This window comes from Oryctolagus cuniculus, chromosome 13 (assembly GCF_964237555.1).
Source record: "Oryctolagus cuniculus chromosome 13, mOryCun1.1, whole genome shotgun sequence".
In the NCBI taxonomy this organism is placed as follows: domain Eukaryota; kingdom Metazoa; phylum Chordata; class Mammalia; order Lagomorpha; family Leporidae; genus Oryctolagus; species Oryctolagus cuniculus.
The window spans coordinates 69,510,306-69,534,552 of NC_091444.1; the positions used below are offsets into that span (position 1 = coordinate 69,510,306).

A 24,247-nucleotide genomic window follows, 5' to 3' on the forward strand; every position below is an offset into this window, starting at 1 on the left:
TGATTGCAAGCCTTTTGTTAAAATCAGTAGCTATTTAGCCTAATTCTTAGCAGTATTTTGCCCTTGGCACCAGTCCTTTTTTTGTGCATGCTTTTTGTGATCTGTGTTAAAAATCGGCATTGCTAACATTACAGCTTGAACTTAAACTTGTTATTCAAATAAATATTTAATTTTTTAATTGCTCTTGTATTAGCAGATGCCCCTTATAGTATTATTTTAGAAGCATCGGGAGGGTTTTGCCTAAAGTACAATTTATCGGGGAAAACTAGATTTTAGTTTTATAAAACTTTAAGTCTTTCACGGGACCTATATTTTCTTGAATTGAATTTTGTAGTTCTAGAAACAATAGGCTATTTAACAGGTGTTGACTGTCTGGCTAAAAAACGGAGGCTTCCTTATATTTTCACCCAGTAAACAAGCAGGGGCAATTCCTGTGGGGTGAACCGTGGGCGAAGCGTGGGGCACTGAGCCCCTGAGTGTCTGTCGTCGGAGAAAGCGCCGCGTCTCTCCCAGGGCCTGAACACTTCCTGCTCCGGGCACCAGAGCTGCACTTGCACACCCATCCACTTGTTGCCCAAGGCTCCGTCCCGGGAAGGGGAGGCTCCCTGGAAGAGGCATTACCTGGCCGAGCCCTCCCGTGGGAACCGAGGCAGCCCCTCTGCACCAGCGCCTGGACTGTAGCCGTGTGTGGCGGCTGGTGTGTGAGAGGCTGCTGCAGAACTGAAGCTAACAGGACGTTTCACAGGCATTTATACAGACGTTGGTCCTCGAGCCGCAGGCCAGTGGTCTGCAAAATAAAGTGTGCTGGAAACCTCTGAGTAAGCAAGCGTCCTGTTGAGCTTTCTTTGTTAATGGGTCGCTGAGTCTGAACTTCTTGGAGTTACAGTGTTTGGTGGAGGGCCCCACCCGCAACCCTCCCCTTTCCCGCTCCCTCTCCCCTTCCATTCACATCAAGATTGTTGTATTCAAACCACTGCCTATGGCTTAGTTGTGTTTGTGCTATTGGAAATGTCTTTATCCTGTTTTTTCTTTTTAATTATTCTTACATGAGAACACCTCAATTTCTGGTGCAGAACTGAAATTGTAATTCAGATCTAAAGGAATGGCAGTAAACGGGAAGCATATGTGTTGTGTGTGCAAGTGTGTGAGTGTGACTTTTCCCTCCTTAGTCCCTTCCTCCCCACCCCTTCTTCACCACCAAATACCACAGATCCACCATTCTCAACAGGATGGGGGTGGGGTGGGGAGCAGGGGCATGTCAAATCACCCAGAGAGATTTTTGTTGTGGTTGTGTTAGATTTAGTGCCTCCCAGTGGCCTAGCCCCAATGGTCCCAGCCTGAGTTTATCTCAGGACCCTGAAGGTGAATGGAAAAAAACAGACCATGTTTCCACACAAGGCCACACTCACCTTTTCCTGGGGACTAGGATGTGAACATATCTTCCAGCAAGGGAGACACCATCTTTTGGAGGTGTCAGGGATCCTTTGTTGAGGGGGGTGTGGTCGGTGCTGTGGCATAGTGGGTAAATCTGCCACCTGCAGTGCCGGCATCCCAAATGGGCGCCGGTTCAAGTCCTGGCTGCTCCACTGCCAATCCAGCTCTCTACTATGGCCTGGGAAAGCAGTAGAAGATGGCCCAAGTCTTTGGGCCTCTGTACTCAGGTGGGAGACGGGGAAGAAACTCCTGGCTCCTGGCTTCGGATCACCGCAGCTCTGGCCGTTGCAGCCAACTGGGGAGTGGCCCAGCGGATGGAAGACCTCTCTCTTTCTCTCTCTGTCTCTGCCTCTCTGGAAATCTGCCTTTCAAATAAATAACTCTTTAAGAAAGAAAGAGAGAGAGAGAGAAAGAAAGAAAAGAAATCCTAGAGGCAATATGATGTAGACCATTGGTGACGGGGTCTGGAGTTCAGCATCCGGCTCGCTTGCTTTGCCACTCAAATTTAAATAAATAATTATTAAACACTTCATTTTTAAAATTTGTTTGACAGATAGAGTTAGACAGTGAAAGAGAGACAGAAAGGTCTTCCTTCCTTGGTTGATCCCCTAAATGGCCGCTATGGCCGGAGGAACGCCGATCCGAAGTCAGCAGCCAGGTGCTTCCTCCTGGTCTCCCATGCGGGTCCAGAGCCCAAGCACTTGGGCCATCCTCCACTGCCCTCCCGGCCCATAGCAGACAGCTGGACTGGAAGAGGAGCAACCAGGACTAGAACCCGGGGCCCATATGGGATGCCGGTGTTGCAGGTGGAGGATTAACCAAGTGAGCCACGGTGCCGGCCCCCACTTCATTTATTTTTAATAAAGGTTTATCTATTTTATGTGAAAGTCAGAGTTGCACAGAGAGAGAAAGAGAGGCAGGGAGAGAGAGAGAGTCTTCCATCTGCTGGTTCACTCCCCAAGTGGCCGCAACAGCCAGAGCTGGGACGATCTGAAGCCAGGATCCTACCAGGAGCTTCTTCCAAGTCTTCCATGTGGGTGCAGGGGCCCAAGGGCCTAGGCCATCTTCTACTGCTTTCCCAGGCCATACAGAGAGCTAGATTGGAAGTGGAGCAGCCAGGTCTCGAATTGGTTCCCATATGGGATGCCGGCACTGCAGGCAGCGGCTTTACCTGCTACCCACAGCACTGGCCCCAGATAAACACTACAGTTCCTGAAGATGCTTACTCAGGAAATGTCCAAGTAGTCCAAACTGCTGCTTAAGAATGCAAATAACATCAACCAAATGACCCCTTTATTTAAAAAATTGTTTTAATTCCCCATGGGTTCGTAAATGAACACATTTGTTTAAAAATTGTTTTTTAAAAATGTCTTTGAGAGGAACAGAGAAGGAGAGTGTTCCCATTGGATGTTTCACTCCCCCAAATTCCCACAAAGGCATGGGTTGCGCTGGCTCAAGTCAGAAACTCAATCCAAGACTGCCACAGTCCAGATACCCAGTGTGGAGGGCAGGGACCCAACCACTGGGGCCGTCGCCGCCTCTCAGGAAGCTGGAGACAGGAGCTGACGCTGGGAATTGAACCCAGGCACGCCCATGTGGTATGCAGGCTTCTGAACTCCTAGGCTCAACACCTGCCTCCAACAGAAATGGAAGGAAGGAAGGAAGGAAGGAAGGAACGGAAGGAGGGAGGGAAGGAAGGAAGGAAGGAAGGAAGGAAGGAAGGAAGGGAAGGAGGGAGGGAAGGAAGGAAGGAAGGAAGGAAGGAAGGAAGGAAGGGAGGGAAGGAAGGAGGGAAGGAAGGAAGGAAGGAAGGAAGGAAGGAAGGAAGGAAGTAAAAGAACATCCCTTGGAGTTTAAACAGATGAAGGACGATTGTAGTCGTTCAAGGATTTTATCTTCTCGCGGTAACAATCATACATTGAAACATAATCTTAAAAAAATGTTTTAACAGAGCCGAGGCGGGGATCTTCACACACCTGCTCAACGAGGGCATTTGAGAGCAGCATAACCAGTGCAGGTCTAAGTAGGTGGGAACGCAGTCACTGCCAGGCCCAGTTCGGGCGAGGTCTGAGCTCCAAGTAGGTGACAGGTGAGCGGCATTCATATTTTTAGTTTGGTTTTTTCTCTTCTTAGCAGTTCCTACCGCTCACCAGGCGAGGGCGGTAGGGAGACACCAGTTGGTCCGCTCCCCATCTGGTAGTTGCTCCTCCAAGGCTCAGCCTCTGAAGTGGGGCTCAAAAGCCAGGTGCGCCTCCGCGATCCCAGCCTGCCAGCTGAAGGATCAGGATCTTGCATGGGGTGACCGGGGAGGCGGCGGAGGTTAACAGGGAGTAGGGCAAGGAGCAGGCCCGAGGTCCTTCTGCTACCTCGAGGGCTCTGGGGGAGGAGGGGTCACAGGCCAAAGGGCTCAGGCGTGTGACTTGCACGGGTGAACCTTTGACTTTGCGTGGGCTCTGCAGTTAGTGGAAGTTGAGCCACGTGGGGTTAAACGGATTGGGTCCCTTCTCCGCTCAGCCACGGGTCACTGGAGGGCCTCCGTCCAGTCCCTGGCCCCCAAGTCTGGGTGCTGCCGGGAGGACCCCCTCTCCCCCCGGTCGCTGGGAGGACGTCCCCGCAGCCCGGTGGCCCGGCCAGCCCACGCCGGGGCGGCGAACCAGGGATCCCTAGTGCCGCGCGCGTCCACGCCCCGGTCTTGGGCGGGGCCGCCCCGCCTCCGGTGCTGCCTGCAGAGTTAAGTCCGAGGCCATGGGGTCTCAGCACCGCCGTCATGGATCAGCTGCGCGCTGGCGCCCGCCTGAGGATCCTGCTGGGACACCTCGGCCACCCCTCGGCCGCGGCCATCGTATCCTTGTGCCTGCGCGCGCTGCTCGGGCCCGGGCCCGGGGCGATGGCCTCCGTGTGCTCGTCCCCTCTAGGTCACTTTTCCCCCAGAGCGAGCCGGGCAGCGGGGAGGAGGCCGTGTCTCTGCTCCATCCTCCGTGCGCCCTTAGGGGCTCCGTTTCTTGCTTTGCGGTCTCGGGAGGTGATCCGGAGGAGGACTTTGCCATTTTCTCTGAGGCCGCCCAGAGCCCTGCTCACAAATGCCAAAGCGGGGGGTGCTGCATCTTCCGGCCACCTCTAGGGTCCTTGTGAAGATGAAGTGAGGTGGTAGAGGCCAAAGCGCCTTAGCCGCGGTGTGCACCTGTCCGAGCAGGAGTGAAGTCAGAGCTCCCGCGTCTGTTCAGGAAGATGCCTTTCTCCTGAGAACTGAACTAGCACGGAGGGGTGGGGTGGGGGGCCTATTTCTCGGAACGGCTTGCTCCTCGGTTTTACCTTATTTGCCTTAATTCACGTCCTAGGTAGCCCACCCCACTTCAGGGACATCTTCCCCTGCCAGTTTCCAGCCTCAGAAATTCCAGTAAGTAGATCTAACTGTGATTTTTTATTTTTTTTAAACGATTTATTTTATTTGAAAAAGGTACACAGAGAGAGAAGGAGACGCAGAGAGAGAGAGAGAGAGAGAGGTCTACCATCCGTTGGTTCAGTCCCCAATTGGCCGCAACAGCACGACCTGTGCCGATCCGAAGCCAGGAGCCAGGAGCCAGGAGCTTCTTCGGGTCTCCCAAGAGGGTTCTGGGGCCAAGCACTTGGGCCATCTGCTACTACTTCCCCGGGCCATCAGCAGGCAGCTGGTTTGGAACTGGAGCTGCTGGTATTTGAACCGGTGCCTATATGGGATGCTGGTGTCACAGGCAGATGCTTAACCTACTATACCACAGCACCAGTCCTCCAGAACTAGTTCTAATCAGTAAAGTTGGGGAAAATGTTTCGTGTGTTCACTTTAATTTTCTATATGTAAATTTCAGAAGGAAGGAACAGTATCAGAAACTACATAACTAATAACCCAGGCATGATATATATTACATTTAAATTAGCTTCTAGTTATATTGACATATTAGCTAGCTAGCATCTCTGGCATATCTTAAGTCACTTTTGATAGAGAAAGCTTTGACCTTCATAAATATTCTTCTTGTAATAAATATTAGCAATAATTCCAATTTTTAAATTGCTGGTTAAGATTTATACTTATTTATGGGATATGATATTGAATTTGATACATGTATGCAATATAAAATGATCAAATGGGGTAATTAGTTTTTCTACCTCTCAGATACCAGTTCTTCTGCTCTACGTGGTTTCAAGTGCATAATTAATTGCTCTAGAGTCCAGGTACCCTGCTGTGTTACAGAGCAGAAGGGCTCACGTCAAGGAGTGGGTTATGTAGCTTGAGTCTGTGGACATGCTGTGTACTTACTTGGATGTTGTCACTTTGATTACTTCTACGAATGCACCAACCAGAAAATTAAAAGTGTATTGAATTGTTTCCCATCTGAAAAACCACATATATTCATTACACCAAAAATCTTATATACTCATCTATAATTCCATTGCTGAAAGGCACTCACTCTTACAAATTATTTTTGATATATTGTTGCAGGTTTTAAACTTTTCTTCTAAGTTTTTATTGATGTATTTTCATTTTATCTGAAAGGGAGAGAGAGAGAGAGAGAAAGACAATGGCAAAAAAAGAGAGAGTGAGCTACCACCCCCTGGTTCACTCTCCAGAGGAACACAGTAGTTGAGACTAGGCCGAGGCTGAAGCCAGGAGCCCAGAATTCCTTCCAAGTCTCTGACGTGGGTGCAGGAATCCAAGCCGCTGAGCCATCATCTCTTGCCTCCCAGGATGCACATTAAGAGGAAGTTGGATCAGAGATGGAGTAGCCAAGACTCGAACCAGGCACTCAGGAATGGGATGTAGGTGTCTCAGGGGATGACTTACGCTGCTGCTCCAAACACCTGCCCCTGCAGTCTTTCCACAAGTAGTGTCTTGGCTTTACATCACGGTCCTCATATCGTATTAGAAGAAACATCATCCAAACTATCATATGCCCTTTATTTTTAATATTTATTTATTTGAAAGAGTTACACACAGAGAGGAGAGGCAGAGAGAGAGAGAGAGAGAGAGAGAGAGAGAGAGAGAGGTCTTCTACCCACTGGTTCACTCTCCAGTTGGCCACAATGGCTGGAACTGTGCCAATCCAAAGCCAGGAGATTCCTCTGGATCTCCCACTTGGGTTGGTTGTGGGGGCCCAAGGACTTGGACCATTTTCTGCTGCTTTCCCAGTGCATAGCAGAGAGCTGGATCAGAGGTGGAGCAGCTGGGTCTCAAACTGGCATCCATATGGGATACCGGCACTACAGGCAGTGGCTTAACCCGCTATGCCACAGCACTGGCCCCATGCCTTTTATTTTTAATGCTGGAGTCATAAGCTATTGAGTGGATATACCGGGGTGTTCAAAAAGTCTGTGGAAAATCTAGACTGTGAAAATACTCTGCATAGATTTCAAAAAAATTCTTTGTACCTCAATAAACTTGTATTTTTACTCTATTTCCCTCAAACTGTTTGAAGTACGCTCATAATGTCGGATAATTTTTCTTCTATTACTGCAGTTTTTTGGGGGGTTAATTACAGTCCTTGCTTTTTAGGTTGTTTTAGATTAGTTCCTTACAGTGAGGAACAGAAATAACAGATTGGAGAGTAGAGTATGAATCTTTCTTAGGTTCTTGATACATGTTGTTTTCTTATAAGGATATTTGGAAATCTTTTCTTCTTTAGGTATACTCTGGATAATAATGTTCTAAGCCTAGAACAGAGAAAATTTTATGAAGAAAACGGGTATCTGGTCATTAAGAATCTGGTGTCGCATGCTGACATTCAGCGCTTCAGGTACGGTAGCACTCTTTGTTCGTTATGAACTGTGTGTTCTGTGGCATGAGGACCCGAGTCAAGACCCGCCTCTCCCTGATCCGTGTTTGCAGTGATTCACTTTGTTAGGAGCTGGGTATGAGCTCTGGGCTAGACTGAGGGCCTCGTCCTGGTCCATCTGCCTAGGTTTCCGCGACTCCGTGTCCCCTCCCTGCTACATTTCATCTGTGCAATGGCCATCGGGACAGTGCCGCCATCCCAGTGGCTAAGACTAAGTACAGTGACAAGTAAGGAAAACGTAGCAAGTGGGGGCTGGCACGCGGTGAACGCGACTGGCGTGTGGCCATCATTTTTACCATGCAACCAAAAGCACAAAACTGTTTCCCTGCAGGTTTGCCAAGCTGAGCAATGTTTTCATTGTGGTAGGGTGATCCCTGCCTGGCAGTAAGGAGGCCGGCATGTCTGAGGTGGCCGTGTCCCCTCCCTGTCGCCAGGACTATTCTGTTGTGCAGGGAAACCTGCTGCTGGAGTCTGTAGGTCCCTCTGGCAGGGCGGGGCCGGACAGGTGCTGGGAGCCCGGCTTCATGACACCGTATGCAAATTTATTTTCCTAGGAGTGAGTTTGAAAGAATCTGCAGAAAGGAGGTGAGACCACCGGGCTTAATGGTGATGAAAGATGTGGCCATTGTGAAATCGGAGCATAACCTGAGTGAGAAATCAGTTACCAAGGTCCAGGACTTCCAGGAAGACGAGGAGCTCTTCAGATACTGCACCCTGCCCGAGGTCAGAGGCTCTGTGTGCTGGGCTTGTGTGTGGCATCACCGGGCTGTGAGCCTGCACCCCTGCCCCCAGATCTGCTGCTCCTGCCCCTTCCCACATGTGGCTCTAAGCGCTGTAGTCTGCAGCTGGAGGTGCTTTGGGCCCCCAGTGGGTATTTGGCGGTTTTTGGTTGGCTCCCGTTGGCTTCTCCTGGGTGGGAGCCGGGGATGCCACAGTAGCGGGGCTCAGCCATGCTACAGTGCCCAGAGCCAGAGCAGCCCCCTCCCCAGACAGAGAATGACCCCACCCGCAGCGCCAGGGATGGCAGCCTTGAGGAGCCGTGTGTCTGTTGAGAAGGAACAGAATTCTGGGTGAACGGGACACAGCCCTTCCAAGACAACGGGCGTGAAGTTACTGGGGCCACGATACGTAAACTCATGTATTTTTTTTCTTTTGATTATTTACTTGAGAGATAGAAGTTACAGAATGAGAGAGGGAGAGACCGAGGTCTTCCATCTGCCGGTTCCCTCCCCAAATAGCCGCAACAGCTGGAGCTGGGCGCATCCGAAGCTATGAGCTAGGAGCTTCTTCCGGGGCTCCCATGTGGGTTCAGGGGCCCAAGGACTTGGGCCATCTTCCACTGCTTTCCCAGGCCATAGCAGAGAGCTGGATTGGAAGTGGAGCCCCTGAGACTTGAACCGGCGCCCATATCGGAATCTGATGCTGCAGGCGACAGCTTTACCTGCTATGCCACAGCACTGGCCCCAGGATGCTTTGATTTAAAAATCAGATTTCTTTTTTTTTGAAAAAGAGCATTCTTTTTTTTTTTTTTTTTTGACAGGCAGAGTTAGACAGTGAGAGATGGAGAGACAGAGAGAAAGGTCTTCCTTTCATTGGTTCACCCCACAAATGGCTGCTGCAGCCGGAGTGCTACACCCATCTGAAGCCAGGAGCCAGGTTCTTCCTCCTGGTCTCCCATGTGGGTGCAGGGCCCAAGCACTTGGGCCATCCTCCATTGCCTTCCTGGACCACAGCAGAGAGCTAGACTGGAAGAGGAGCAACCAGGACAGAATCCGTCGCCCCAACTGGGACTAGAACCCAACGTACCGGAGCCACAGGCAGAGGATTAACCAAGTGAGCTGCGGCGCCATCCAAGAGTATTATTCTTTAAGCATGAACCATATTTACAAAAAAGATCTAAACAGGCCAGCCCCCCGGCTCAATAGGCTAATCTTCCACCTGCGGCACTGGCACACCGTGTTCTAGTCCCGGTCGGGGCGCCGGATTCTGTCCCGGTTGCTCCTCTTCCTGTCCAGCTCTCTGCTGTGGCCTGGGTGTGTGTAGTGGAGGATGGCCCAAGTGCTTGGGCCCTGCACCCGCATGGGAGACCAAGAGAAACACCTGGCTCCTGGCTTTGGATCAGCGTGATGCGCCGGCCGAGCGTGCTGTCCACAGCGGGAATTGGAAGGTGAACCAACGGAAAAGAAAGACCTTTCTCTCTGCTTCTCTCTCACTGTCCACTCTGCCTGTCAAAAATAAATAAATAAATCAAATTAAAAACAAATAAGAAAAGGTCTAAGCAGTACACAAAGACATGAAGCAAAAAGGAGTGACCCCAGCTCCCCGGAACCTCGCTCCCTGTTGAGTGTATACGTCGGGAATTCTCTCACTTGTACACCTCCTGCCTGTGTCGGGGATCAGGAACCTCCTGGCTGTCACCTTGTGTTTTTCACTTACAGTGGGTGCCTGTCATCCTCCCATAGCCCTCTGCATGGAGCCACCTGGTAACTTTCAAACTGCAGTATACCAGAGTCTTAGTTTCCGAGCCATTTGTTGGAATGGCTCAGCAGGAGGCTTCCCAGGGAGTATAGGAATTATAAGCAGGTGCTGTTAGAGAGCTTGGTTCCCAGAGGTGGGCTGTACAGGGATGCCACCTGTGCCGTCACATCCAGGTCCCAGACAGAGGACCGAGGGGAAGCGGCCCCCTGGACTGTCGTGCAGTCCTGTGCTGGAGATGGAACTCGGCTGCGGGATGGTGGGTGACAACTTGTGGTTGGCGAAACGCTGCTGTGAATACCTTGGGTGAATATTGGCAGTTCCTGTAGCGCCCTCAGGAGGTACGAGTTACGTGAATGGTTACTTCTCTGTCCATGTGTTGGGAAGCATCACCAGCACATCGAACTCAACGATTTTCAGGAAGTTAGTACTGGGGATAAGATTTAGAAGGAAGCTGATGTAATTGAGGCAAGTGACTGGCTAAAGAACAGTACGGAGGACAGCAGGGATGGTGGGGATGGCTCTCAGCCGTGGGGGTTTATAAGCGCCAGCCCAAGTGAAGGTGCACAGTCCCAGGCTTGGTGTAGACAGAACCGTGAGGCCTGCCTCTCGAGCTGTTTGTACATTTCAAGTGTTTCAGGCTGTAACTGCCAACATTCCCGACCTAGCAGAGATCAGGCTGTGAGGAGGAGCGGGCCCTGCCTCCTGTTTTGGAATCAGACCCGGCCACGCTTGAATGCCGTCTTCTTCCCTGATCTGACTTCACCCTTGGCCGTGCACCCACAATGCTCCCAGGTCATGACTGAGTCAGTATCTTGATTCTCACGGGACCTCCAACTGCACAGGCACAGGACCTGCTTTTCTTGTCCACTGATGCACGCCTGCTTCCTGTGACTGGGCCTGCTTCCTGCCTATGTGAAGACGTGGAGGGGAGGGCACACTGGTTGTGCAGTGTCCTCTGAGTTGCTGCCCTGCTCTGACCTGGCCGCTCCTGACAGCAGCGAATCCTGCTGAGCTCTTCCTTTCTTCTCTTACTGTCTGAGAGGCAGACTGATGGAGAAATCTCCACTCACAATTCTACTCCACAGATGCCCATAAGTGTCCAGGGCTGGGCCTGCCAAAGGTGGGCGCTGGAACTCAATCCAGGTCTCCCACGTGGGTGGCAAGAACCCAGCGACTTGAGCCATCAGCTGCTCCCTCCCAGCGTGTGCAGGAGCAGGGAGCTGGAATTGGGCACAGAGCTGGGACTCAAACCCAGCTGCCGGGCCAGATGCTCCCCTTGGGCCCACTTAGGCAGGGTCGTTCTTGTGCAGGGTCTCCAAGAAGAAAAAGGAAGCCGTTTCTCCCTGGGCACTGTCTGTGGCTTTGGGTGGCAGAAGGGCTGGTCCTGGCCTTCTAGGCTGATACCTTACAGAAACGCACCCCTTTCTTGTAGAAGAGAAACAGGTTATATTCCCAGCTACTCAGACAAGCCTGCCCAATTCAAAGGGTTGTAGATTTAGAGTGGTTTCCAGTTTCTGGATTTTCTGCCATGCTTTGTTCGCAGTGTTGTGAAATACTGACTGTTACCATCTTGCCTGTCATAGAGGAGTTGGCCTTGGTGCCACTGGCCTGTACTTCTGATTGCCCATGAAACTTTGTTCCTTCCCCTCCCCCTTATTTTTCTTAGATCTTGAAATACGTGGAGTGCTTCACCGGACCCAATATTATGGCCATGCACGCAATGCTGATTAACAAACCTCCAGATGTTGGTAAAGGACTCTTCTTATTTTTTTTGATTTAATTTTATTTTTTTAAACTTTTATTTAATAAATATAAATTTCAAAAGTACAGTTTTGGATTATAGCGTTTTCCCCCCCGTAACCTCCCTCCAACCCTCTTTCTTTTTTTTTTTTTAACTTTTATTTAATGAATATAAATTTCCAAAGTACAGCTTATGGATTACAATGACTTCCCCCCCATAACGTCCCTCCCAACCACAACCCTCCCCTTTCCCACTCCCTCTCCCCTTCCATTCTCATCAAGATTCATTTTCGTTTCTCTTTATATACAGAAGATCAGTTTAGCATACATTAAGTAAAGATTTCAACAGTTTGCTCCCACACAGAAACAAGAAGTGAAAAATACTGTTTGAGTACTAGTTATAGCATTAAATCACAATGTACAGCATACTAAGGACAAAGATCCTACATGAGGAGTAAGTGCACAGTGACTCCTGTTGTTGACTTAACAAATTGACACTCTTGTTTATGGCATCAGTAATCACCCTGGGCTCTTGTCATGAGCTGCCAAGGCTATGGAAGCCCCCTGAGTTCACTGGTGGGTGGCAGGGGCCCAAGCACTTGGGCCATCTTCTGCTGCCTTCCCAGGTGCATCAGAAGGGAGCTGCGTTGGAAGTGCAGCATTCAGGACTGGAACCAGCGCTCATAAAGGATGCCAGCATTGTAGGTGGTACTTAACCAGCGGTGCCACCACAGTACTCCAGGACTCTTCTTATTAAGGAGAAGCAAGAAAAAATTGTTCAATTAACATATGTGAGGTTGATGTTCTGACCTTGGTGGTGCAGAACTTCCAGGCTTCTGGCTTCAGACTGGCTTTGCTCCTGCAGTTGCAGTGGCTGGTTCACTCCCCAAATGGCCACAATGACCAAAGCTGGGCCGATCCAAAGCCAGGAGCTTCTTCTGGGTCTCCTACGCAAGTGCAGGGGCCCAAGGACTTGGGCCACAGTAAACTGCTTTCTCAGGCCATTGCACAGAGCTGGATCGGAAGTGGAGCAGCCAAGACTGAAACCCCCACCCATATGGGATGTGGCACTGCTACTCCACAGTACTGGCCCCTTCGCATTTGATTTGACATCCAGTTGGTTGCTTCTCTCTCAAGGTTGATTTTTCTGTAGTGTTGTTTCATTTCCTGGGGATAGTTCATTTTTCTGGTTTTCTAGGCAAAGGATAAGGAATTCTGAGACTTGGACAAATGTCTTTTTAAGACATTAGATTTAATTTGATTATTTATTTAAAATTAAAAAAAATTTGTCTGAGAAGAAAAGAGAGAGAGCGAGAGCCCTCTCAAGAAAGAGCCCATCTTCTGATTCACTCCCTGATACTTGCAATGCCTGGGGCTGGGCCAGGAACTCAATCCAGGTACCCACCTGGGTGGCAGGAACTAAGGTACTTGAACCATCTTCACCCAGTGCCTTCCAGGGTGCAGAGTGGCAAGAAACTGGAGTTAGGAGCCAGGACTGAGTATCACACCCAGGCATCTGAATGGGGATGCAGATGTCCTCACCAGTGTCTTAACCACGGGGCCTCTTGTCTGCCCTTGAACGTCTATTAACAGCAGGTTCTCTTTCAGGCAAGAAGACGTCCCGTCATCCCTTGCACCAGGATCTGTACTATTTCCCCTTCCGGCCCAGCAATCTCATTGTTTGTGCGTGGACCGCGATGGAGCACATTGACCGGAACAACGGTTGTCTGGTGGTGCTTCCCGGCACCCACAAAGGCCCCCTGAAGCCGCAGGACTACCCGCAGTGGGGGGTAGGTCTGTCTAGGAGCCGAATCTCCTTCCCGGTTTTAAATTTCACTCAGCATCCATAAAGAGCATACAGGGGAGAGGGCACTGCCTTTCTTAGCCAAGCGCTGTCCTGAGACTTAGAAGTGCGATCAGTTGGAGGATGTCAGACCAAACACCCAGTGTAGTTGTCCTTTGAACACGCGTTTGAAAACCGGCCCAGGTGGGGAACTTGAGCAGGTGCTGCGGAGGGCCCGAGATGGCATGGCCTAATCGCAGAGGAAGACGTAAGCACTTCAGCCCTGGATGTGGGTGATACGTGCCCCCCGAGTCTGCTCGCTGACTGTGGCTCTGAGAGCGGAGAAGAGGAAGGGATCGTGTGCTCCAACTGCAAAGGCCAGCAGGGCTCTTCGGAGGGCTGGTCGGGGGAGAATGGCCCAAGCAGAGAGGCCTGGTTTAAAGGGCAGAGAGACAGAAAGAGAGGGGAGGGGTGGGGGGGAGAGGGTGCGAGAGAGAGGGAGAGAGAGAGAGAGCTCCTCCATCTGCAAATTCACTCCCCAAATGATCACAACAGCCAGGGCTTGGACAGGTGTCCCCAGTAGGTGGCAGGGACACACTGTACTTGTCACCTGCTGTGTCGCAGGATGTGCGTCAGCAAGAAGCTGGGTCCAGAAGCCTAGGAACCAGGACTCAAACCAGGCATTCTGATGTGGCATGTGGGTTTCCCAGTCATCATCTTTGCCCCAAACTGAGCATATTTTGAGTGTATAACATGATCACTTTGATACACACACACACACACGCACCCCTGTGCAATCCCCACCACAATCGAGATAAGCTCTCTTAATCACAGGTAAACACTGAGTTACTTTCTGGCTTTGTTCATCCGTGCAGCTGTAGATGCTGGGGACTGGTATGCTCCTTTAAGCCAATGAGTGGCGGCATCAGATCGGTCCTTGAGGAAGAATAGGCTGACACTCTGGCCCAGGATGCACTGGAGCTGTGGGCGTCCAGAGCCAGAGGAACCAGAAGGAGATCATGAGCATTTGAGGCGTAAGATGAGGAGATCGGGAAGGCCTGAGAGATGGTTGGGCTGGAAGAGCACCTGCGGCAGGAAGTGGGGGTTGTAGGTCTTTAGAAGTGAAGAACCTCTGAACGTTCGACTCCGTTAGTTAGAATTCTTGCACGGATGATTAGTGTTACGTGAAAATATTTGAGTCTGGATCCTGTTAGAAAAACTTGGAATTGTGAGATCATCCATGAAGTTCCGGTTTTGGTGAGAGTTAATGCAAGTAAGCAGCAGGAGAGGCTCTGGATGCCTTAGGCCGAGGGATGTCTGTAGGACTCCAGGGCCAGGCTGGGGCTGTCCCCTCTGTGGGGCTCAGAGTGGTGGCAGCTGCAGGGCTGGGGGTCTGACTCACTGAGCCTGGGTCACGTTTCCACCTTTTGCCAGAAGAGAAGGGCACTGGGTCAAGGTTCACCACTCTGCAGCAGGGAAGTGGGCGCAGACAGAGGCATGGGATTTGGGATCCCTTGGGAAGCTGAATGGGTGCTCCTGCCTCCCTGCCCCCCAGTGACCCATGTAAACTCCCACACTGTGAACTTTATTGTCTTTCTCGCTGTCTGTCTTTCCTCTCTCCCTTCCTTCCCTCCTCCCTCTCTTTCCCTCGCTGTCTCCCTCCCTCCCTCTGTCCCTTCCTTCCTTCTCTTTTTCTTTCAGAGACAAACACAGCGCATGCATGCACTCCCATCTACTGGTTCACGCTCCCCAGAAACCCGCAGTGGCAGAGACCAAGGAGCTGGGAGCTCAGGCCAGGTCTCTCATGTGGGTGGCAGGAACCCAAGTAATTTTTTAAAATAGGAGCTTACAGCTTATTATTTTATTTATTTTTAAGATATTTTTATTTATTTGAAAGGCAGAGTTACAGAGAGAGGTAGAGACTGAGAGAGAGAGGTCTTCCATCCACTAGTTCACTCCCCAGATGGCCACAATGGCTAAAGCTGTGCAGATCCGAAGTCAGGAGCCAGGAGCTTTTTCTGGGTCTCCCATGTGGGTGCAGGGGCCCAAGGACTTGGGCCATCCTGCACTGAACTCCTGGAGCACAGCAGAGAGCTGTTCCGAAGAGGAGCAGTCGGAACTAGAACTAGCACTCATATGGGATGCTGGTTCTGGCTCTTCAGGCCAAGGCTTTAACCCACTGTGCCATAGCACCGGCCCCAGGAACCCAAGTGCTTGCCCCATATTCTGCTGCCTCGCAGGGTCGGCATTAGTTGAAGCTGGAGGCGGGTATGGAACTCAGGCCCCTGATGTGGAGTGTAGGCATCTACACAGCTAAGCCAAACCACACCCTGAGGCTTGCAAGCTTTACATGCTTCTCACTTGTGTTTCTGCAATAAAGAAGCAACCCATTACCTAAAGCGATAACTTGCTTTGGAAACAGTTTGAAACAAACACCAAATGTATTCTTTTTGTTTTTTTCTTACTAAGGACGTGACATAAATGGTTTTGAGCAAAAAGTAAATAAAGTGCAAATTGAGCATTTCCACCCTGCCCCTATTTCAGAAGGACTGGCCTCTCAGAGACGCGCCCCTGTAATGGAGAAGAATGTTCGCGAGCTCTGGGAGAGGACACTGCTGGCAAAGACTGTTACAGAGTCAGCTGGCAGGGTCAGGAGGATGGCGGGAAGTGTGACCCCTGTACTGATCCAAAAAGCAAAGCCCGTCTGTGGCTTCCTGTTTGACTCAGTCATGAAATTTCAAAGATTTTAATACCAACACATGACTTCTCAAACCAGGCACCGAGAGGCTTTTGTGTATGGAAAACTTTGTCTTTCTTTCCGTTTTTTTTTTTAAAGGTTCTTTTATTTATTTGAAAGGCAGAGATACACACACACACACACACACACACAGAGCGCGAGAGAGAGTGAGAGGGAGCGACAGGGAGTGAGAGGGAGTGAGAGAGCACTTCCATCTGCTGGTTCCCTCCCCAAGGGCTGGGGTTGGGCCAAGCTAAAGCCGGGAGCTTCTTCCTGGTCTCCCACATTGGTGCAGGCACCCAGGTTCTTGGGCCAACATCTGTTGCCTTCTCAGACACATTAGCAGGAAGCTGGATTGGAAGTGGAGCAGGCAGGACTCGAACTGGCGCCAATATGGGATGCGAGCATTATAGGCCAAAGCTTAACCCATGTACCACAGTGCTGGCCCCTGAAAACTTTTCCAAGACTGATTCAGATGTCTCTTTCTCTTGGAAGAACAGAGAGCGCCCGTGCTCCCGTGGTGAGCCGTTGAACAAGTTTTTACTGATGCTGCTGCTTCCTCGTGTTTAGCTGTGTCTTCTCTTGTGTGTCGCAGGGAGGAGTTAACATAATGTACCACGGGATCCAGGACTACGAGAAGAACAACGCCCGCGTGCACCTTGTGATGGAGAAGGGGGACACAGTTTTCTTTCATCCTTTGCTCATCCATGGATCCGGGCGGAACAGAACCCAAGGCTTCCGGAAGGTATGCGTTCACGTTGCTGCAGCTTTCAGAGATGATGAGTTAGAAACAAAAATTTTAAGATATATGAAAATGTGAAGGGTGTGCGAGTTTTAACTAAACTGGACTTTAGTCCAGTTTGTTTACCAGGAAATCAATTTCTGGGCCTTGTGCCCTTTTGGCTCTTATCAGTGAGAAGCCAGAGGACCTCAGGATCCTAATCATGTGGATATTACTACTGACACATGAACGTGCTCGGGATTGCTTCTTCTGGGGCGAAAATGTGGAATTTAGATGCTTGTGTAAATGATAACTGGAGGGAACTTCATGTTAATATTACTGCTGGGAAAACAGTATTGATCCAATACACGTTGTATTGATTCTGAATTGATTGCCCTGAAGCCAGAATGAACTTCAGCCATATATATGCATCTGTATATATCTATATCTACATAGATATAGAGATATATATAGAGATATATATGTATCTTTTTTAATCCCTTGGCCTTAGAAGGTTTTAATTTCATTGCTTGCATTCAAAAGGGAATGAGGATCCTCACACACCCCGGATGGTTGACTTCTTGGTCTCACAGACTGACGGTCCCATGGGTGCACATTCTCCCAGGATAACATGCTGTCCACACCCAATACTGGAGCTCCTTTGGGGCCCAGTGGAGCTTTCGAGTTCATGATGCTGTTCCCACCAATCCCTGAAGCCTCTCTGAGGCCAAAGGTCAGGGGTCACATTTCATGTTCCATCCATTCATTTTCTTCCCTGGGCTCAGTAGGGCCCAGATTAGGCTGAGGCAAGTTGAGGCAGCCTCCCCAGGGGCAAAATTTAAGGGGATGAGGCCAGTGCTGTGGTGTAGTAGACTAAGCCTCTGCTTGTGGTGCTGGCATCCATATGTCTGTTGGTTCGTGTCCCAGCTGCTCCTCTTCCAATCCAGAGTCTACTATGGCTGGGAAAGCAGTGGAAGATGGCCCAAGTGCTTGGGTCCCTCCACCCACATGGGAGACCCGGATGAAGCTCCTGGCTTTGTCCTGGCCCAGCTCTGGCCATTGTGGTCATTTGGGGTGTGAACCAGCAGATGGTGGATCTTTCTGTCTTTCTCTGTCTCTGTACTTGACCTCTCAAAAAAAAAAAAAAAACTTAAAAAAATTGAGAGGATTCCAATAAAACCTCAGCAATCAAGGTCCCTTACATGTTTCCCAAGTCACAATGAACACAAACAACCCATCCTGTGCAACAATGCCAGAATCTTAAATAGAAGATGGGATTGGACTCTGCACTCACACAGCCCTCCGAGCCACAGGAGTGAGGAGGTGCAGGGACAGTTATGCAAATGTCGCTGTGGGTTTTACTACCTGACTGTGCAGTGTTCCTCCAGGATGTTTTCAGTAGCCTTAATGCCCTGGAAAAATATTAATCATCATGACATAACAATGTGAATGCCAGTGCACACGTGTTTGCCTTTGCCTGGGGCTCTGCTGTGGCTACACGGGGGCTCACCTAAGGAAATGGAGTTTGTCACTCCACTCTCTGGAAGCTCCATGTGTTGGGCAAAGTAGTAAGTCCTCCTGCAGGGTGCAGTCACCTTAAGATATCTGACCTGTGGCAAAGACAGTGAGTTTTAACGTTGCTTTGCCACTTAGGTCTGTGTATAAGTTTTTCTGGAACGGGAAGAACCACATAACTTAAGCCTTTGCCTTGAAGGAAACACGGCCTTGGCCTTGAAGTGTTCCCTCTGATTTGCGAGGAGGTGGGCATGGGTTTTCTTTCCACGGTGTCTTTTGTTTTCATGCTTGCCATCAGAATACTAACCCTCCCAAATTTGGCAGGGGGCCTAGCCTTGGAACTAAGAAGATGACGGGCTACTTGGGATACCTGGCTTTGTGGGGCTTAGGAAAATCCCATGGCAAAGTTCTCTCACCTAGAGGATTGTGTTTCCTGTCCCCTCTATACCTTTTCTTTTCTTAAAGATGTACTTTTTATTTAAAAGGCAAAGTGACAGAGAAAGAGAGAGTGAGAGAGAGAGAGAATCTTTGATGCACTGGTTCACTCCTCAAATGGCTGCAATAGCCAGACTGGGCCAGGCTGAAAGCAGAATCCTGGAAGTCTGGTGGGGCAAGGACCCAAGTGCTTTCCCAAGAGAGGTCTTCCATCCACTGGTTCCCTCCCCAATTGGCTGCAATGGCCAGAGCTGGGCTGATCTGAAGCCAGGAGCCAGGAGCTTCTTCCAAGTCCACACATGGGTGCAGGGGACCAAGTAATTAGGCCATCTTCTACTACCTTCCCAGGCCCTAGCAGAGAGCTGGATTGGAAGAGGAGCAGCCAGGACATGAACCAGTGCCCATATGGGACGCTGGTGATATAGGCAAAGGCTTAGTTCACTATGCCACAGCACCAGCCCCCCCATCTACACCTTTTAAAAAACAATGATGGGCTCAGCTGCCTCAGTTATCACACCTGGTTAAAACCATTTGTAAATTTTCAGTTAGCCTTTAACTGGGGTCCTGGGAGAGGGATGGAGCTGAGCTACAGAGACACTGATTTTGTGTCCCATGGAGCAGGCTTCCAGTGTAGAATTGGCTGGGTAAGAGAAGGCCTCCCTGCCTGGTTGGTTGCTGGCAGCAATGGGATGTGTTTCTCAATTTCACCACTCTCTATAGGCCATTTCCTGTCATTACGCCAGTGCCGACTGCCACTACATTGATGTGGAGGGCACCATCCAAGAAAACATTGGGAAGGAAGCTTCACAAATGGCGGATAAATTCCAGGGCTATGAGGGCACCGTGGACTTGAAGGTACGCTTGTGAAAAATTAGGTACAGGTGTCAGGTGTGTCTTCAGATGCTTCATGGTTCTCCCACCCAGTTGAATTCTGGGAGGTGCAGAGTGCACCTTCTGAAGTAGCTTCCCAGCATGAGAATCTTCTTCCTTCATTACCTGCAGGTGTGACCCCAGCTGGCAGGTCTTGGCATTTTTCCCACGAAATCTTGTCCCTTGCCTTTTGTTCAGTCCTTAAAATGCCTCACACAGACAACATAATCTGTCCACTGGGACTTATATCTGACACCCTGAATTTTAACACAGGATAAACACAGTATGCAGTCAGCTCTGCTTAATTGCAAGTTCTGCGTCTGTAGAGTCAATCATCCAATGTATAAAAGACAAGCAGAAACATTTGAAAAAATATTCCACTTGTTCTGAATACATACAGACCTGTTCCTTATTAACGAGCAGACAGTCAAAGCTACCGGTGACCAGCAGACAAATTGTCTGTGTCATTAGTCCCTGAATGATCCTGAACAGTTGTTTACATAGCATAGTCATTGTACTAATATTATGAAGACTCTAAAGATGACTTGAAGTAGGCAGGAGGATGTGCACAGGTTAGATTCAGGTTTTATACACTACTTGATACTCAGATGAGGGACTGGAGCAGCCTCAGATGTTGTATTCCCTGGGGGTCCTGGAACCAGTGCCCTGAAGATATGATGAGGTCCAGCTGCACATATGTTTGAATTCAGCAAGGCTATGCTGAATAAATACCTCCTATATTTAATTGAGTTATCGAGCAGGTCATTGTTCCTCAGGCTTACTGGGAATGGCGGTACTAATTGTTGTGATCTGCTTTATAATTCTTTGTGAGGTATCAAAGCACGTTCATGTCCATTCTCCTGTTTTCTTCTCCCACACCGTAAGGAGCAGTCAGCACAGCTCCATGCTGTGTAGGAGAACATAAGAGTCAGGTGGTTGGTGCAAGTTTCCTTAGCAACATAAGATTTCAGAGGCCTAATTCTAAAATCATTCTTTCCACCATACCTTGCTGTTTGACCGGAAATAAATACTAAACAAGGAGGTTCAAACTGTGTCATCAAAAAACAAAGGGAAAAAAAGCAACAAAAATTAGTAACCCAAGACACTAGTTTCCCTGTCAGGGTGTAATCAGGCAGGAGTAGAATGTTCTAGATGGCTCAAGCAGTCAGCATAAAGGGCGGCAGGGAAGTGCAGAGGAAACTCTTCAGGAACTGGCGATGTTACGAGACATTCCCTGCAGTTAGCAGGTGCATCACCTCAGCCAGGGCTGGCGATGTGGGCCCCCACTGACTTAGTGTGGTGGCACTATTTTAGATATTACATTAATTGGAGTCTCAGAACATGGTTTACTTACTAACCAGTGTAGCAATTATGGGGAATTTTTCCCCCTATTTAACCCTATGTAGATGGTGAGTAGGCAAATAGAAGTGTTCCATAAATTCCTTCTGTTTGGCCTTATTTCCAGGATGTTTTTATATTTCGAAGTCGACTTGTGAAGGGGGAACGAGTCAACCTTTGAAACCACCCTTTGCTAAAACTCTCCTACAGGAACCCAAAACAAAACCAGGTGTCAGAAGAAAACCCTTCCCTTGTGATGGTGTCATCTGTGCTATCACTCGTTAACAAAATCACAAACCATGGCTCAGGTACTTGATTGCATACAGTGAATTCTGCAGTGCAATGAGGGTGTGGTGATGGAAGTAAAAACAGTAAAACTGAAATAGTATTGTCTCAAGGAAAATCATCTGGGGTTACAACAAGATTAATAAAGATAGTTGACATAATTTCAGTGTGTGAAGTCGGTTATTTCGTTCAGTTGCTGAAATGAATGCTTTGGAACTCAGGAAGAGCTGAGGTTTGCATTTCTGTCCTGATAAACCCACAACCTACCAATTTCCTGTCGTGACAGATGCTTCTCCAATTGAGAACACCATATAACACATTGACCTTTTATTAAAGGCTTCAGGAGGACATAATAAAGACACAGTAAGGGTCTGATACAGGCCTCCTTGCACAACTTGCTCTACCCAACTGTCCTCCTTAAGAAACCCACCTGGTATTTCTGTTCTTTTAAAAATTAGTTTATTTATTTGAGAGGCAGAGTTACAGACAGAGAGGGGGAGAGACAGAGAGATCTTCTATGCACTGCTTACTCCCTACGTGGCCAAAGACAGGAGCCAGGAGCATCTTCTGGGTCTCCCATGTGAGTGAAGTGGCCCAAGGACTTGGGCTATCTTCCACTGCTTTCCCAAGCCATGAGCAGGGAGTTGGATTGGAAGTGGAGCAGCCAGGACTTGAACCAGCATCCACACGGGATGCCTGCACTGCAGGTGGAGGCTTAGCCTACTATTGCCACAATGCTGGCCCCTACCTCTGATCTTTTCCTCTGTTCAGATGGTGTGTTCTATTGGGCAGGGCAGTCCAAAGCCTTGAGCATTTATGAATGAAACACCACTTCCTTCATTGTACAGAGAAAGTTTTAGGTACTTTTGCCTGGATTGGAAGTATCCATGGACTGGAGAGGACTTCACCACAGCACCATATTTCTGGACCAGTGGAGGGCAGCAAGGAAACACAGTCTTGATTTTTAAAATTGTAGTTAGGACTTTAGTGAGAAAAAATAACAAAGGGTCGCTTTCTTGCCATTCTGCTAAGCAGAAATGTCCCCAAATCTAGCATCACCTTTCTGGTCGGTTTCTTTGTAGGGACACCTTGTTTAGGACTTGTTCCATCTGGAAACCAGGGTTGCCAAGGGACTCCTGGGGAGGATTTGAGCAGACTGGATTGTGGAATGGCGCTAAAATGTAAAGAAGGAATGCCAGTGTGAATAGATAGCACTTAGGCAACACTGTTTTGTTCTGGACTAAACTTCCCAAGCTGGTTTCAAACGTCAGTGTTAAAAAAAGGGTGTGTGTGTGTGTGTGTGTGGCATTGTGGCATAGTGGGTGGAGCTTGTTTGAAAAGAGTGGATTTGGGGCCGGTGCTGTGGCATAGTGGGTAAAGCCGCCGCCTTCAGTGCTGGCATCCCATATGGGTGCTGGTTGAAGTCCTGGCTGCTCCATTTCTGATCCAGCTCTCTGCTATGGCCTGGGAAAGCAGTAGAAGATGGCTCAAGTCCTTGGGCCCCTGTACCTGCATGGGAGACCCTGAAGAAGCTCCTGGCTCCTGGCTTGGATTGGCAGACTCTGGCTGTTGTGGCCATTTGGGGAATGAACCAGTATATGGAAGACTTTCTTTCTCTCTCTCTCTCTCTGCCTCTGTAACACTGGCTTTCAAATAAATAAGTACATTAAAAAATAAAGACCAAAAAAAAAAAAAACTTCTGTAGGAAAAGTAGATAGCACAAGATGTTTCTGTCCATGTGTATTTGTGAGTGAAAGCCAACCAATCAGGACATCACATTTTATCCATGGTTTTGTCCATGAAGGAAAAGAACAGCTGAGGAAATGGGCACTGCTCATCGTCCGTGTGGATCCCAGGCAAGTGGAGGAGAGAGGAGGAGCTGTAAAGGGGATGGCACTGGTGCTTGGCAGAATGAGGGCTGCCTGGTGCCTCAGAGGCTGGGCTTGGCCTGGGCTGCTGTTCCTTTCAGCAGAGACTAATCTAGAAGTTAATGCTCAAACAAAGCACAAAATGAAACAAAAGGAAAGGCTTCCCTTGTATGAATTTTGGGACTCCCAGCTTAGGAAAACCAAAGGTCTTTGCTCACTGTTTACAGTGCAAGCCTTCCTCGACTCACCTTTCATTCCTGTGTTCTTTTTTTTTTTTTTTCAATTGTAAAATGCCCCTAATGGAAACTCTTCCACATAAATCAGGTTTGTTTTTTCCATAACTTTTGTTTAAAAAAGACTCATTTTATTTATTTGAAAGGCAGAGTTACAGTGAGAGAAGTAGAGAGAGAATCTTCCATCTGCTGGTTCACTCCCCAATGGCCATAATGGCTGGAGCTGGACCAGTCCAAAGCAAGGAGCTTTTCTGGGTCTCACATATGGGTACAGGGACCCAAACACTTGGGCCATCTTCTGCTGCTTTCCCAGGCACATTAGCAGGGAGCTGGATCAGAAGTGGAGTAGCAAGGACTCAAGTTGGTGCTCATATGGGATGCCGGTGCTGCAGGCAACAGCTTAGCATGTTATACCACAACACCAACCCAACATAAACTGTTTTTTTAATTTAAGATTTACTTATTTGAGAGGCAGAGTTAGAGAGAGGTAGAGACAGAGAGAGAGAGAGGTCTTCCATCCACTGGTTCACTCCACAAATGGCTGCAACTGCTGAAGCTGAGCCAATCCGAAGCCAGCAGCTTCTTCGGGGTCTCTCATGCAGGTGCTGGGGCCCAAGGACTTGGGCCATCCTCTGCTGCCCTCCCAGGCCATAGCAGAGAACTGGATCAGAAGTGGAGCAGCAGAGACCCGAACTGGTGCCCATATAGGATGCTGGCACTGCACGCCAAGGCTTTAATCCACTGTACCACAGCGTCAGCACCCATATGCCATTTTTTTAAAAAGATTTATTTTATTTATTTGAAAGAGTTACAGAGAGAGGTAGAGACAGAGAGAGAGGTCTTCTGTCTGCTGGTTTCCTCCCCAGATGACGGCAACGTCCAGAGCTTCTTGATCCGAAGCCAGGAGCCAGGAGCTTCTTCTGGGTCTTCCATGCAGGTGCAGGGGCCCAAGGACTTGGGCCATCTTCTACTGGTATCCCAGGCCATAGCAGAGAGCTGGATC

At 49.2% G+C, this 24,247-nt stretch overlaps 1 protein-coding gene across 1 annotated transcript; it reads left to right on the plus strand.

Annotated features, from left to right (window-relative positions):
- Nucleotides 1-3,980: 3,980 nt before the first annotated feature.
- Nucleotides 3,981-21,304, plus strand: LOC127488881 (phytanoyl-CoA dioxygenase, peroxisomal). Its single transcript, XM_070054961.1, has 9 exons — nt 3,981-4,276; nt 4,773-4,831; nt 7,092-7,202; nt 7,796-7,964; nt 11,386-11,467; nt 13,068-13,249; nt 16,575-16,724; nt 19,371-19,505; nt 20,986-21,304. Exons 1-9 carry the CDS (start codon nt 4,202-4,204, stop codon nt 21,037-21,039), a joined length of 1,017 nt encoding a protein of 338 aa, XP_069911062.1. The 5' UTR covers nt 3,981-4,201; the 3' UTR covers nt 21,040-21,304.
- Nucleotides 21,305-24,247: the final 2,943 nt, after the last annotated feature.